The sequence below is a fragment of the Ictidomys tridecemlineatus genome, chromosome 5 (genome assembly GCF_052094955.1).
Source record: "Ictidomys tridecemlineatus isolate mIctTri1 chromosome 5, mIctTri1.hap1, whole genome shotgun sequence".
Taxonomy (NCBI): Eukaryota; Metazoa; Chordata; class Mammalia; order Rodentia; family Sciuridae; genus Ictidomys; species Ictidomys tridecemlineatus.
The window spans coordinates 196,755,980-196,771,422 of record NC_135481.1 but is presented as its reverse complement, the minus strand read 5'-3'; the positions used below and the strand labels follow the sequence as shown (position 1 = coordinate 196,771,422).

The window sequence follows — 15,443 nt, the reverse complement described above, 5'->3', positions numbered from 1 at the left end:
CCTGTCCAATAGATACTAGGTGGACCACCTATGCAACTAAATCTTTATAATAGCACCATTCTTAAGAAGTAAAAAGAAACAGGTGAAATTATTTTAATAGTATATTTTATTGAACCCAATATATCTGGAATATTTAAAATAAAATCAAAATTATTAATGAGATATTCATTTTTGTACTAAGTCTTTAAAACCGGTGAACTGTTTTTTTTATCAGTTTGTAAAAAAATTGGCCACAACTTCAGTAGCTTCAAACAATACAGATTTATCATCATCTTATTAGATCAGGAGTCTGGGCCCAGCTTGGCTGGATTCTCTACTCAGGGTCTTACCAGCCTAAAGCTAAGTGTCAGCCAGGGTTGAAGTTTCCATTTGTGTTCAAGCGTCTCTTCCAAGCTCACTTATTGGCAGAATTCATTTCATTGTGATTATAGAACTAAGATCCTCCTTTTTCTCCTAACGGTCTGCCGGCTGTCATCTCAGATCCTAGAGGTGGTGTGTACTTCCTTGCCACATGGTCCCATAGCTAGTTCAGAGCATGGTGCTTGCTGACTTCCTATTCTGTAACCAGACAGAGAAGGTCTCTGGTCTGTTTCATCTCCAGATCGCGTCCATTTACCATTCGAGAGGTGATCAGAGTTTTAGATGCATGTGTGAGTGACGGAAGTGGGGACAGGGGCTTTGTGGGTCACTGTGCTAACAGGGTATCAATGCCCTTTATACCGTGGGTGGGCGTTCCCCCAGACTCCTTCAGTCCCTTGCCAGGGGTGCTGTCTGAACCCATAAAGTTTTGCCTACAGATTAAACTTGATGTGGCAGAAAATACAGTTTGGGGGTGAAGTGGACCTGGATGGGCAGCTTCTTCCACGTCTCCCAGTGATGTGCGCGCCTGGGATGCCCTTCCGGAACCCCTCACTGGGGTACCAAGTGATTCTAGTGAACAGAACAGGCAAAGGTGGTGGCCTGCCACTTCCACAATAAGGTGGCTTAAGGTGGTGACTTCTGCTGGCTTTGAGAAGCAAGTTGCCAGCTGCCATGCTGGACAGGCGAGGAGGTGAGGGTGACTTCCAGCCAACAGCCAGCGAGAGATGTGACGTTCAGGCCATTAGTCCTCCAGGAACTGAAACTGCCAACAACCTCCCAACCTGGAAAGCAGATTCTGCCTCATCAGGGCTGGGGAGAGAGTCCCGCCCTGACCAACACCTTGACTGCAGCTCATGAAGTGGAGAAACTGAGATAATAAATGGGTGGTGTTTTAAGCCCACGACAGGGGATACCTGTTACCCTGTGATAAGTAACAAATCCGTGGGCTTTAATCCTATTCCTGCCACCAAATTCCTTGTGCAGGGTCTCCTCTGAGATGCTCATCTTTCTCTTTTGTGAAATGGAAACAACGCTTCCCTCTGAGGATTAGCACATGCTGTTCCCTTCCCAGAGCAACCGCCCTTTCTTGGCCCAGGGTACTTGACTTAGGAACAGAAATGATTCATAGTGGCTTCACTAGAGAAGAGTCTAATTTTTTGCAGTAGGCCATCTTCTCCCTTAGGAAGCTTCCTCTGGTTTCGGGGCTGAGTTAGGCCCCTCCTGGCCTCTGTAGCCTCCGAGGTTTCTCCAGCCAGGGCTCTCTCTCATCCACTAGTGCATGAGCTCTGGGCAGGCATGGCCTGCAGCCTGTAGTAGGTAGAGAGGAAAGAGAGGTTGGAGTCTGCACAAGGGACAGGATGTGCAGCTTCCCAGGAGGCTTTCCAAAAGGATGGTGGAGAGAGACAGGATTTGGAGCTGAAGGAGTTGAACCTTGGTAGCCAAAGATGGAGCCACATGGCACAGATCAAGACACGGACCTGATGGAACAGGTAGTGTTAGCCAGGAAGCTGAGCAGGCTCTGCATCCTCACAGCCTGTGACTTGCCTCTTCCTGACACTCCCCAGGCAGGACTCAGGGTCCCAGGACAGCCAGGGGGCTCTTCGCAGCCAAGGCTTAGCTAGTTCCCCTACAAGAGTCCTGTTGGGGCCCCTGAATTCTCCTCCCCATCACCTTCAGGAAAGAAAGCAAAGCAATAAGTCAGTGTGCCCATAGGCCTGGGTCCCTGCTGTCCAGATTGGAGCCTGCTCATTTCACCTGCTTTGTGATCCCCATTTTTCAGATGTAAAAGCTGGGTTACTAAAGTTGGAGGGACTCTCCAAAGACCTGCTGTAATTAGTATAGTTAATAAGGCTGCAAGGTTTGGGGGCAGACTGTTTGGCTCTGACCTTGACCCAATCAATCTCTTTGTGCCTCAGTCTTCCTCATACGTGAAATGGGAGGAAACAGAACATCCTGCCTGTGAGGATTCAATGAGATGATCAAAGGACACCTGGTACCGGGTGGGTGCGCTGCAAAAAGGAACATGGGGCAGTTTAATCCACTTCTCAGCTGGGGGTCTTGGGCAAGTCACTTGTCTCAAAGCTGCAGCTTCTTCATTGTCAAATAGGAATAACGATGCCCACCTTCCTCAGGTTACGGGATGAATGAATGAAAGGACAATTTAAAGTGGGAGGCACAAGGTGGCCATTCACTGGGCACTAATAACTGGTGTCGGCATTAGGCTCTTACTGCAGTGGATCTATCACGGGCAGGCCCTGAACCCCCACAGCTTCCCACCACGAATATTTATCTGTCTCGTGCAAGTTTGAGGCTTGGCTGGGTCTGTTCACCTTCAGGCCTGCCCATGTGTCTCTGCTGTCGAGACCCGTGGCTTCTGGGTGAGCTCTTCTCATGGCAGAGAGTAGGAGTTCTAAGAAGGACACTGCCTCGTCCTGAAACCGGGGGGCTGCCATTTCCACCCCATCCCCTTAGGCAAACGCACTCCTATCAATCCCCAGATCGCTGGGACAGGGACGTCCACTCCCCCTCCAGGGAAGCCGTGGGAGGGAAGGGGCAGTTGTGGGCAAGTGTGTCATCTGCATGTCATCTGCGTGAACTCCCTGAGGTTACCGAGGAGGAAATCAAGGCTCAGAGGGAGGTGGAGAAATATCGGAGGTCGCATGGAATCAGGGACTCCCAGAGAGCTCTCTTTGCTCCTCCCAGACCTCGCCCTGGTCCATAGAATTAGCATTTGCAGCCTGCAGTCACTAATTCAGGCACTGGAGAAGGACGGTGGCAATGAGGAGGGGCAGGTCTCTCCGCCTTCCAGCAGCACCATCAGAAGCCCCGGAGTGGTGGACGCTCACCTGGACTCAACCTCAAGGTCAAGAGAACAGGGAAAGAAGAGCCAGGATCCCCAGGGTCACCTCACAGTTGACCAGCCAACTCCTGAGCCTGGCGGGATGCAGAGGAGGCCCGGCAGAGACAGCAGGAGAGTGTGCCTGCCTCTGTCCCTTCCCAAGGCAAGTCCTGGGGGGAGACAGTCAGAAGCCAACTGTCTGGGTTCAGGGATGTTCTGGTCATCCCCGCACTGACCCTGCTCCCTACGAGAAACCCTCAGGAGGCCCTGACCCCAGACCAGCCCCAGGGAAGCCCAGCCCAGGGTTGAGGACAGGGCCACCATAAAGCTGGCGTCCCAGCTGCTCCGGCGACACTCCCCTGAACATGGGGCAATCCACAATGACCTTAATGAGCACTTGGACGCCACACTGCACCACAGTGGCTTGGAGTGGGACCGTGCTGCTCTTTCCATCCTGATTACACCAGGGAGCTGTCTCAGTTAGAGTTCTGCATCTTTCTCTTTAACCCTTGCCGATCTCCATTTATTAAAACAGAGACAGGGAGCAGGCTTCCCGTTCAGTCTTGGCGGGTGGCCGTGTCTAGCTCGAGTTTAATAATCTGATTTATTGGACACGATTTAATTTAATGGACCTGAACTATTTTCATTGCATTTGTTTTCACAATTACATTCGAGTTGTGGCCAGTAATCTTGCGCCTCTCATTTACAGCAGTGATATCGAGTTTTCTCTTGAAATAAGTTGAAAGTGGGTCATTTAAAGAAGACGTGAGGTCCACGGTAGAGGCAGCATGTGAGACGTCACCGTGCTGGTTTGCAGGTGTGGCAAGAATTGGGAAAAGATATGTGAATGGACCAACGTTTGGGAAATCCTGCGAGGACTTCATCTGGAGGCTGCAGGTGGGCTCAGGCCTGCCGGAGCTGGGCGTTTCGGTGGAGGAAACAGAACGTGCAGAGACACGAGGAGCTCAGTGTGGCAGTGGCTGCGGGTGCTAGGGAGATGAAGAGGAGTGCTTGCGACTGGTGTGGACCTTCAGGCTGTGGACCTTGGCATCCAGGGGGACAAGCCAGAGGCCACGGGTTGCAGGGCGGTGACAGCAGGTCAGTTAATCAGAAGATTGAAACTGCCTCCAGGAGGGATGTCGCTGTGGGTGCCGGTCCCCAGGAACTCCACCCGAGTTGCAGAACTGTAGGTCTTCAGCCAGAATCAGCCTGAGGAGAGAGGAAGAAGGGGTAACCCGCAAGGTCCATGACAGAGCTCTGAGCGTTGGCTTCTGTCCCCACATCCACACCCTACCAGCCCAGCCCTGGTTATAACTAAGGCAGGACGCGCCCGGTCCCCTTCCAAAGGCCAAACTGGAGTCCAGAGCCATTTCAGGATGTGGTCCATGCGAAGCGGCAAGTTCAGGAAGAGAACCCAGGGTCCCCAGTTCCTCTGCTACACTAACAGGGCTCCTCCTGCCCCATCCACTTCCCCAGTTCTGGCCGCAGAGGCCCTGGCTTCTGGGGAGGTCTCGGGTTCAACTTGCTGAACTGGAAGGAAACCTCGGAGCTGGGCTGGCAGAGGGAAGGCCCTGCCTCAGGTCCCCAGGAGCCGCACCTCTGACGGGGTCTCTGCAGTCCCGGCCACAGGCGCCGCGGCAGCACCGCTTCCTGCCCATGCAGTCGGAGTCTTGGCTGCACATGTGCCTGGTGGGGCTGAGGCAGTGCAGCCGGTCCTCGGGGCAGCTCCCCAGCTTCACTGCAACACAGGGGCCGGGGTGAGCCTGCGGAGCCCACCTGGGGCTGGGGGTTGGTGCTCAGCAAGGCGGAGGGGCCACTGACCTGAGACCCTGGGGACACACTGGCGGAAGCAAGCTCGGTAGCAGCACTTCTTGGTTGAAGGACACTGGCTGTCACCAGCGCACTGATCGGGCACTGACAGGAGGCAGGGCTCATCATCAGGCGGGCAGCTCCCCCACTTCTCTGTAAGAGAACACCCACATCTTGCAGCTGGAGGCAGCTCAGGTTATGTAACAAGTGCTGACCTGGAAATCGCATCTGAATTTGGTGTCCCCTACTCCTTGCCCGTCCTTTGAGAAGTTTATTGATTTATTTTTAATCACTATTTTTCTCCCAGGGCTGGTTGGAGATCCAGGCAGCATAAAAAATAGGGAAAATAAGACAGTTAAAAGTCTCCACTTTGTCCAATAAAGTTATGGCTAGGCTAGCCTCTCTTCTCTCTGGCCTCATCCTCTACCACTTTTTTTTTTTTCCCCCTGAGGGCTGGGGATAGTACTGGGGATTGAACCAGAGATACTTTACCTCTGAGCCTCATCCCCACCCCTTTTTGTTTTGAGATGGTCTTGCTATGTTGCTGAGGCTGACCTCAAACTTTCAATCCTCCTGCCTCGGCCTCCCAGGTTGCTGGGATTACAGGCGTGCACCCCCCTTGCTCTGCCACTCAGTGGCCCCTGATGGGCTCCAGGCTCCTTCTGTCTGCACGGCTCTTGCTGCGGCTGCACCTTTGCCTGGTGCTGTCCCCTCCACTCAGAGCACCTGGTCAACTCATTAATCTCTGAAACACTTCATCCTCAGAAGACCTTGCTTCTCCAGCCCCACCCGGACTCTGTGCCTCTCATCAGCTGGAGGCAGTGGGACTTGTCACCTGCCTGCCCTGCTGTGCTCCCTGTGAGCTCTGGCACAGCGTTTGGTGCACAACACTAGGGGCTCAGTGACTGTTTGAAAGAAAGGACTTGAAGGGAACCCGGTGTCTCGCACGTAGGCTGTTGCCAGCCTGCTGCATTGTCACATGGCCACCATGGCCACATCTGCATTACGTGCTTGTCGCTGTGGCAGGTGGCGTGGCTTCAGGGTCCAGAGGTATTAAGTGTCTTGGAGGTGCCCCTCCAGGTGGCTGTGGGATGTGGGGTCCTGGAGTTTACCTCACCCCTCTTCTGGGATATTTCTGGCTGTTTCCAGGTTTCACACAGAAGGCTGGAGATCAGTACCTTCCTCCACTGGGTAGAGGAAACCAAGGTCTGAAAGGGACAGTGACTGGCCCAGACCCACACAATCCTGGGCCAGGACTCCTGCGGCCAGTTCCCTCTGATCTCTGGGGCCTGCTCTGGATGCTTTTGAGCCCTAGGGATGGGGCTGGACCCAGGTCTTCAACCCAATCGAGCATCAGAGAAAAGGTTCCGGAGCTCCCACAGCACTGGATTCAAGGCTCTGTCACCTGGGTCACCCTTCCCCCTCTGACCTGCCTGGGTGTTGGCCGCACATAGTAGGTAGCCTCTCACACAGTGAGTGCTCAAAATCAGCTTCATGCCTCCTTAGACTGAGTTCCTGTAAATCGAATTGCTGCCCCCTGCTGGAGCAAGGGTGGCTGAGCCTGGGAAGGAGTCCCTGCTCTGATTAGCTTCTCTTGGTGGTGGGTGGGCAGGGGGAGGGGAGAGGGGCACCCAAGGGGCCCTGGAGACTGTCTGAGGTGCCAGGGTTCAGCCTTAACTCACAAGCCCAGGCTGGAGGTGCTCAGGCCAAAGGGAACTCAGAGCAGGAAAGCAGGAGTGGGGAGCGGGCAGGTAGGTCAGGGGACAGAGGCCACAGAGCCTCTGAGGGGGGCCAGGGTGGGTGCAGGAACAGACTGATAGGGAGGGGGCTGAGAGCTGGCATCTCAAATGGGAAGAACTATGACAGCCACCGTGTGAGCTGGGCCTTAAATTCCGGAGGGCACAGACAGGTGGCAGTTCTGGGCGGCCACAGAGGCTCTGCCTTCCTGACCTTCCCGTTCACACATGCGCACTCTGACAACAACGTGACGATGCAGGTGGTCATCCAGATGCGTCCACTGTGGGAGCATAGACTCAGCCAGCAGCACACAAGTCAACAGATGTGTTCCCACACTCGTGTAGATACACAGCCCAGTGTGCAAGCACTTAGATCTACATACACAATTGGCCGTAGGCTTAGCCATCTGGGATTGCGCATACTCAAATTTTTTTTGATCTACCAAAAATAGCACATTATGTGGTTCAACCTAACACATGCACACACACACATTCAGACGTGCACAAGATAGTTTAATATTAATACACACACATATATAAATGCAGGCAGTCACACATGTACATTTGAAATGGGACATACACAGTCAGATTTATAAACATACTGTCACATATATGTCCACACACACACACACATATATATAGAAAGACTCATAATGCACAGTTATGCAGGTAACTATACAGCACACGCATGCATGCGAGCACAGTGACATACACACCCACAGACATCTATTCACGATCACACGTATGGAACTATAGACCCAGATGTTCCCGGCACCACATAACCACTAAAAACATTTAACTAGGCGTTTACTGTCCACAGGGAGAGCGCCCAGCTTTTGGATCAGAGACATCCAGACAGTTGAGTGAGGGCCAGGGGCTCCCCTAAGCAGAGGCAGCCAGGCTTCCACGGACGTCAAGCTGAGGTTCCCGTCCCTCACCCCTGCCACCGTCCTCCACTGTCTGAAGTCCACTGAGAGGGGGGCAGAGGTCTCCTGGAGAGGAGCCAGGGAAGGATGAGACATGCGCATCACACATGGCCACACCCAGAGGCCTGGAGCTGGCCCGGGCTCTGCTGGTGCCAGCTCCCACTCTTAGCAGCTCGGTGAGGTATCAGGACATGTCCTCCTGGTACCCCCAGCCCCTCCTCCAAATCACCCAGTTATGCTGCTCGTACTGTGTACCTGACCCTCTTCAAGGCACCAAGTGCTCCTGAGAGCGAGGCACGAGCCGGTTTCACAGGAGTCAGCAGGTGAGCGTTTCTGACCTCCCCGACCTCACTCAGAGGTCACCTTTGATACAAAGAGTCTTGGACCTTGGGCAAGTGGTTTCCCGCTGTGCTTTGGTTTCCTCCTCTGCAAAACGGGAATCAGTGTAGTGCCACCTCGCACACTGCAGAGGAGGTGTGTGGTGAGGGCCGTGGACCACAGTGGACGGACTGGCCTTGGAGCCCCCAGCCTCCTTCCTTCCTCGACCCAAGGACTCTGGGCACCCCCCTCCCCACATCAGCTCCCTCCCCCGCCAGGGACCTGTGCCTCCAAGGAAGGCATAATCTAGGCTAGAGAGAGCAGAGTGGACGCAGGCAATTGCTCCCAGAGCCCCTGCAGGAGGGGACCTGTCCTCATCACTGTCCCCTCCCCCAAAGGCAGGGCCAGGGCTGCCCAGGTGAATGTAGGTCACCTATATTCCACTAGAAGGGAGCAGTGCCTCACCCAGATCAGGAGGCACCAGTCCAGCCGCTCCAGCACCCTCACCTCCCTCCCCTGTCAACAGGCAGCCCCAGCCCCGGCCTCATCTGGGGTGCCAGTGGGCATGGGAGGTGCAGGAGGGAGAAGAGAGGCAGCGGCAGAGGTTCCTCCCAACATACCCCAGATCCCACGAGCCACGTTCCCTGTTTAACTCTCAAGCCCTTCTACAGATGGAGCTGGGAGAGAGGGCAGAAAAGACTCGCAGAGTGGCAGACTTGGAAGGGTTCCTCCCCAAAGAGGTGACCCAGCTCAGACACACTCGATGCAGCTGTTCTACAGTGAACACGCGCGGACATGGGCGCGCTGTGGTACATCCTCAGATGCGTAGATGGCACTGACAAGCACGAGAAACCAGCCGAGATACACAGACACGCGCCAAAAATGCACAAATGAAAATGCAGCCTCCCAGAACCACACACACACACACACACACACACACACACACACACACACACACCCGGCATCGCCTGCCCTCCCCCAAACCAAGCCTTACTCTCCCAGAGAGGCAGAAACCACCCAGGACCTAGAGAATAGGGATCTAACCACCTCACCTCCCTTCTTCCAGCCAGAGGCAGCAGGCAGCTGAGTCCCCAGAGCCAGGAGAGCCACCAGGAGGAAGCTCCAGAGCCCCATGTTTCTGCTGCTGGCACTCAATAAGGTCAGGGCCCAGCGGCTCCCAAATTAGCACCTGCAACCCCAGGAGGCCAAAGCAGCTGAGCCAAGGGAGGATGATGTCACATGGGGGTGGATGATGTCACATGGGTCTCCCTCACCCTGGCTCCTCCCTCTGCCCAGGCCCAGGGCCAGGGGTGCTTGTGCAAGAACTAAAGGCAGGGTGGCCCAGATTCTACAGGTGGGGGGACTTGGACCCAGTCCTGCCTGTATCCCTGACTTGGCTGTGGTCATGGCAAGTCTCGGGATCCCTCTCTGAGCTGCATTGATCCTACCTGTGTTGGGAAATAAAGGGGGAATGGCGATGGAAGCAATGTTGAGAGAGTGGACTTAGGAGGCAGCGGAACTTATGCAGGTCTCAAACTGCCACCTGGAGCTGTGAGAGCTGGTCACCTCCACCCTGTGACCTCAGACATCTGGAGTATATATTGGGAAAGACCAGGTAATAACATTGTGCCCGGAGACTCAAGATGCACAGCAAAAGATTCAGACTCTTGCTTGATGGACTTTGTTACCAAGCACATACCCTTTTGTTACCTTCTTTGGTCATGTAGCCCCCGTCGTTTCTTAGCACTTAATAGAAGTTTTCTACAAGGGGCTTCACCACTTTGTAACACAGGAGCACCGCCAGCCCTTCCGTCCCCAACTCCCTGCCTTCCTCAGAACCCTGACATCAGCTCTGTGAACCTGTGCCTCTGACGAACAGCTCTCAACTCAGGTCTGCCGACCTGAACTCCTAAGACCCCAGATAAAGTTGTTTTTACCCTTACAGTTTCTGAATTTGGCCGACAGTATTCAGGGTGAAGCATGAGTCAGGTCCCCACTTTCCTGGCTCTCCACAGTCTCAGAGTTCCAGCAACGTCTTAGGCAGGGACGGAAGTTAGTTCTGCCTGGCACGGGGGCTTTGCTCACTCTGGATTCCTAGGAAGGGAGACAGCATTAGGGTTGGGGTCGGAGCTTCCTGCCAGAGAAGCTGGCCCAGGCTGGCAGGCGAAGGAGGCCAGCCTCAGGCTCCCCTTTTGGGTCCCTGTGGGGAGAGAGGCCACCCCACCTTTGTGAGTCACTTGCAGTGACATCTGGCAGGACTGCCCTCTGCCTGGGCTGGCGCGGCAGTGGGGACGGATGAAGCAAGGCTTCATTTTGGTCTATTCATGGGCCAGAGCAGATGTCCTTCACTCAGGGACCCCAGCCTAGTTTTCATCTGGGTGGAATCTCCATCCATGTAGCCCCTGATAACGGCTCCTGCATTTGGTGGAAGAGAAGAGGCTGAGGTTGGCATCCCACAGGACCCAAACAGAAACTCCACTGACTAGTGGATCCACCAGCTCTGTGGGAGCTCAGGTCCCTCCTCCCGGCCCTCCCATGTGAAAGATGAGGAAACTGTGAGCCAGAGATGAGAAAGAACTGCCTCAAAGACACACCTAATTCCTGGGACTAAGCTGGGACTTCCGCTCTGGCATCCCCAGCATCGGGGTGTTGAAAGCAGGGAAATACTTCAGCTGAGCCTGAGAGAGGAAGGCGACATTCCAGGGCTAAGTTCACCGTCCTTCCCAGTCCAGAGCAGCCAGGCAGGAAGTTCTTCCTTGGACTTAATTTGAATTCCTCACGCTGTCTTCCTAGCTCTCGGAAGAAGAGGGGCTCTGCCTTCTCTGACCTGAGGTTACTTTTGGAAGAATCTGGCATCTCCTTGGCAGCCTTATTTTGGAGAAAAACACTTATGGACATACTTTTTTTTTTCTGATTATAAACAACATGTTCATTGAAGAAATGCTTTTTTGATGAAGATGATTTTGTGAACATTTTCAAGTCTGTAAACATGATGTTTAAGGATGTGATTGCTTGTCTGTTGACCCATGTGGGGCTCTAGAAGCTTATGAGGTCACGCTGACTGGGCAAGAATCCTCCTGGGTGTTGGGTGCTGTGGGCCTCCTCCCCCTCAGGAGGAGCGGACGCTACTGGACCCATTTGTAGTGTTTTGAAGACAAGCAAAGGTATTTTACTAGTTGCCCCCTAATCCCCTGGTTGTAAACCTGTGTCTACCCATCTAGGATGAGTAAATACACCATGGCATGATGATGTAGCTCCCTGCAAATATTTGGAAACTGTGGATAATTACCTAAATCAATTATTTAATTAGGGGTTGCAATATCCCACAGATTTTGATTCTGATTATATTATACTTCACATGTAAATTATGTTGACCAAATAGACATCCTTTTTGTTTTTTTACATTTTTATTAGTGCCTTATTGCCACACATAACAGTGGAGCATATAACATTTGCTCCATTTTAATTCCCAGTACTTCCCCTTTCCCATCCACCTCCCTCCCTCTCAATTCACTGTTCTCCCTTCTATTTTCATGAGATTCCCCACCCCCTTTAAAATCCTTATTCTCTCTACCTTCTGCAAATGACAAAAAACAGGATAGATATCTTTATCTCATGGAGGTTTCCTGTTTGGGAAGAGCAAACCTTTTAAAAACCATTTTATCATGAAAAATTTCAGCCTATTCATCCACTTAAATAGGCTGAATGTCAGCAGCGTTTTACAGTTGTTGTTGTTTTTTTCCAGAAAATTTCTGTGTGCGTCTAGTTATGTTCATTAGTAGGCATATTATATATTTTTTGAGAATGTTGAATAGGAATTCCTTACTATTAAGTTGTCTTAGTCAGTTCTAGCGACTGTAACAAATCACCACAGACCAGGTGGTTTATAAACAACAAACACTTATTTCTCACAGTTCTGGAGTCTGGGAAGTCCAAGATCAAGGTGCCAGCAGATTCATGCCTGGGGAGGGCTTGTTTCCGGTCTCTGTGGCTTCCGGCTGCGTTCTCCCATGGGGGAAGGGCAAGGCAGCTCTCTGAGGCCTCTTTCCTGAGGGCTCCTGTCCCCAGGAGGGCTCACCCGCTAGGGTGAGAAGGAGCACCTCAGAGGAGGAGGGCCAGCATCTGTGGAGGGCTGGACACTGGAGAAAGGACCTGTGGACCAGGTTTCCTTTGGGGAAAACACTTTTGTAGGAAAAAAACAATCATACAATAAACAAAAATCAACACAAACTGGAAATTACGGCCACACACAGACAGAGAGTATAGATCCCTTACACACTGGAAGAGCTCTTAGACCCGCCTCTCTGTCTCACAGGACGCATAGTTCACCCTCATCCTGAGTGCACCCTTCTCACGTCTTAGTTGAAGAAACTGTGGTCGTAACCTAACAGCCTTGGATTTTATTAGGGAAAACAAGAGGAAGGGTGAGTCTTGCCACTTTCAAATCACAACTGGAATCCCTGAGGTAAAGGGAAGAACCCCCTGGATCCCCCACAGACTCAAGTCACTGAGATCAGTTTTCAGAATAAGGCTGGAAATCTTTAGTCAGGAGTCTTCATGGTCCCCCAGGACCTTCCCTAACACCTTTGTCTACACTAGGCGAGAAAACAAACAATGCAAATTGGAAAGGCCTGAGCCTGCTCAGGAGAGTTTTGCTCAGGCCTTTCCAAGTTGAATGCCTGTTATTAGTTTTTCTTGCCTCGTTTCTCTGGCTAGAAGCTCAAGTGCCATGTAGTGGTGCTGATAATGGCACGCTTGTTTTGTTCCTCATTTTAAGGGAAAGATTTGGTCTTCCACTATCGGGTATAGTATTAGTTTTAATTTAAAAATAAATAAATGCCCAGTATCAACTTGAGGATATTTCTGTGCATTCCTAGTTGGTGGAGAGTGTTCTTATCATGAGAAGATATTGGATTTCATCAATGCTTATTTTTTGTGTGTGTTGTGTTTTGTTTTATGGTGGTAGTTTTTGGCTCTGAGATTATTGTGGAGTTTTTTTTTCCTTATTCTATTAATGTGCTGTTTAAAATTGTTTGGTTTTCATATGTTGAACACAAACTTTGGATTTCACTTGGTCATGAGATTGAAGACTTTTTAAAACATAACAGATCTTGTTTTATTTTTATGTGAAGTTTTTGTCCAGCTCTAGACCACAGTCATGCTGGACTTACAAATGAGTTAGGAAGTGTTCCCTCTGGTCCTGTTTTTTGGAAGAACTGGAGAAGGATTCATGATGTTTAGTAGAATTTACAAAACTCAGCTATCTGGTCGGCCAAGGCTTCTCCTTCTTTCTTCTTTTTTAATATTTAATATTTATTTTTTAGTTATCGGCAGACACAACATATTTCTTTTGTATGTGGTGCTGCGGATTGAACCCCGGCCGCACGCATGCCAGGTGAGCGCGCTACCGCTTGAGCCACATCCCCAGCCCCTCTTTTCGTTTCTTTTTGAAGACAGGGCCTTGGTTGGCCTCAGACTCCTGGCTCAAGCCATCCTCCTGCCCCAGCCCAGCTTCACTGGGTTTTCCTTTTGAAGGAGGTTTTGAATTTCAGGAGTACTAATGTCCCCATCTTCATTTCTGATTTTAGTGATTTGAGTTCTTTTTTCTTGATCTGTTTTGGTGAATGATTTACCAATTTCATTCATTTTTTCCAGGTACTATCTCTCTCTTTTTTTTTTTTTAGAGAGAGAGAGAGAGAGAATTTTTAATATTTATTTTTTAGTTCTCGGTGGACACAACATCTTTGTTTGTATGTGGTGCTGAGGATCGAACCCGGGCCGCACACATGCCAGGCGAGCGCACTACCGCTTGAGCCACATCCCCAGCCCCAGGGACTATCTCTTGAATTCATTGATTCTATTACTTTTTATACCCTTTTTGTATCTTTTCATAGCTACAAATTCCTTCCTTCTGTGGCTTTGGTTTTGCTGCTGCTCCAGGTGTAAATTTAGGTCATTGATTTAGAGCTTTCTTTTTGGGACCATCTTTAGCTATAAATTCCCCTCAGAACTGTTTTCACTGCAACCCAAAGATTTTAGTGTATTGTGCTTTTATTTAAAAATTCATCTCATGGAATTTTATAATTTATCTTGTCATTTTTTCTTTGACCCTTTGATTGTTTAAAAGTACATTTTTGAATATCCATACATTTCTGAAGTTTCCAGTTTCCTTCTGTTACTGATTTCTATTTTCGTTTAATTGTGGTTGGAGAAAATCCTGTGTATGATTATTTATTTGTTTATTGCAATTGGCAAATAAAAATTATATATTTTTGTTGTGTTCGACATTATGTTTTGAAACATGTACACCTTGCACAGTAGCTAAATCTAGCTCTTTCTTTACTAATTACTTCAATAATTATCTCTTTTTTTGTGGGGGGCAACCCAACTTAACTTATAATTTCACCCTCTAATCTCCATAGCTCTATTTCCTTCTGGCATATAAAATACTCCAGCATCTCCCCAACTCAACCCATTTCATGATCAGATTTAAATAGGAAATATTATTGAATGTCATCTAAATCAGGTATGATGCTCTGGATATGGTCAATCTTGAACAAAATTCCTCTCCATCTGGGAACCTGTGAAAGTAGACAAATTGTCTGTTTCCAAGATGTAATGACAGGAATAGGATAGGACAGACGCGCACATTGCGAAAGTGTTAAATCAGAAGGAAGAGAAGGACTCATCTGTCTCAGAGACGCCCAGAACTCAGCAGGGCAAGTTCCACTGGGATTTCAGGCTTCAGAATGATTCCCGGCATTTCCAGGCTCTGTTCTCTGAGCCAACAGGGACGGTGGCCACACCTTCTGGGTCCATCTCATCAGTGTCCCTGCCCTCTGGAACTGAGGAGGTGGGCCCACCCGTGGCCACACTCTCCGGGCCAGCGCCTGTGGGCTCGGGTGGCAGAGGCAGGTCTGCTGTCCTCTGCCCATCCTAGGCCATTCCTCCCTTCTCCTCAAGGACCAGGCATGCTATCGGCTGAGTAACTCCACCAGCGGCTTCCTGCCTGCAGAACCACAGAAGTGCGGCTGTCCTCCTTCATTTCATCCACCTCTGTGCCCTGAAGTCCACGTTGGCAGAGTTTCTGCTGAGACAGCTCTTTGGAGATATATCTGCTAAATTCCAAAAAGAACTCAAAGGGTTGAGGTGAAGCGCTTTCATCGCCACAGCTGGAGAGGTGACTGTGGTCGGAGGCTGAGGACAGCGGTGGGCACAGAAATGTACCGCCCAGACCTCCCGCTGCTCGGGGTGAGTAACAGACACCACAGCTGCTGTCCCCTGCACCCTCCCCAGGTATTCACCAAGGCCATGCAGGGTGCCTCCAGCCAGTGACTGAGTGGCCAGATACCAAGACACACCACCTCCTGGGACACGGGGCTCTTCTGAGAGGTGACCTTGGTCAAAACACTCTTGCTCAATCTGGCTCACACTGGGCCTTCTGACACCTTTTCT

At 50.9% G+C, this 15,443-nt stretch overlaps 1 protein-coding gene across 1 annotated transcript; it reads right to left on the bottom strand.

Moving 5' to 3' along the window:
* Positions 1-88: 88 nt before the first annotated feature.
* LOC101960669 (WAP four-disulfide core domain protein 5) lies at positions 89-9,234 on the bottom strand. The gene is made up of 4 exons (XM_040275534.2): positions 9,041-9,234; positions 5,021-5,161; positions 4,797-4,937; positions 89-4,408 (listed from the first exon to the last, which is right to left on the bottom strand). The coding sequence occupies exons 1-4, from the start codon at positions 9,120-9,122 to the stop codon at positions 4,404-4,406; spliced, it is 369 nt and encodes a 122-aa protein (XP_040131468.1). The 5' UTR covers positions 9,123-9,234; the 3' UTR covers positions 89-4,403.
* Between the last annotated feature and the right edge of the window lie 6,209 nt (positions 9,235-15,443).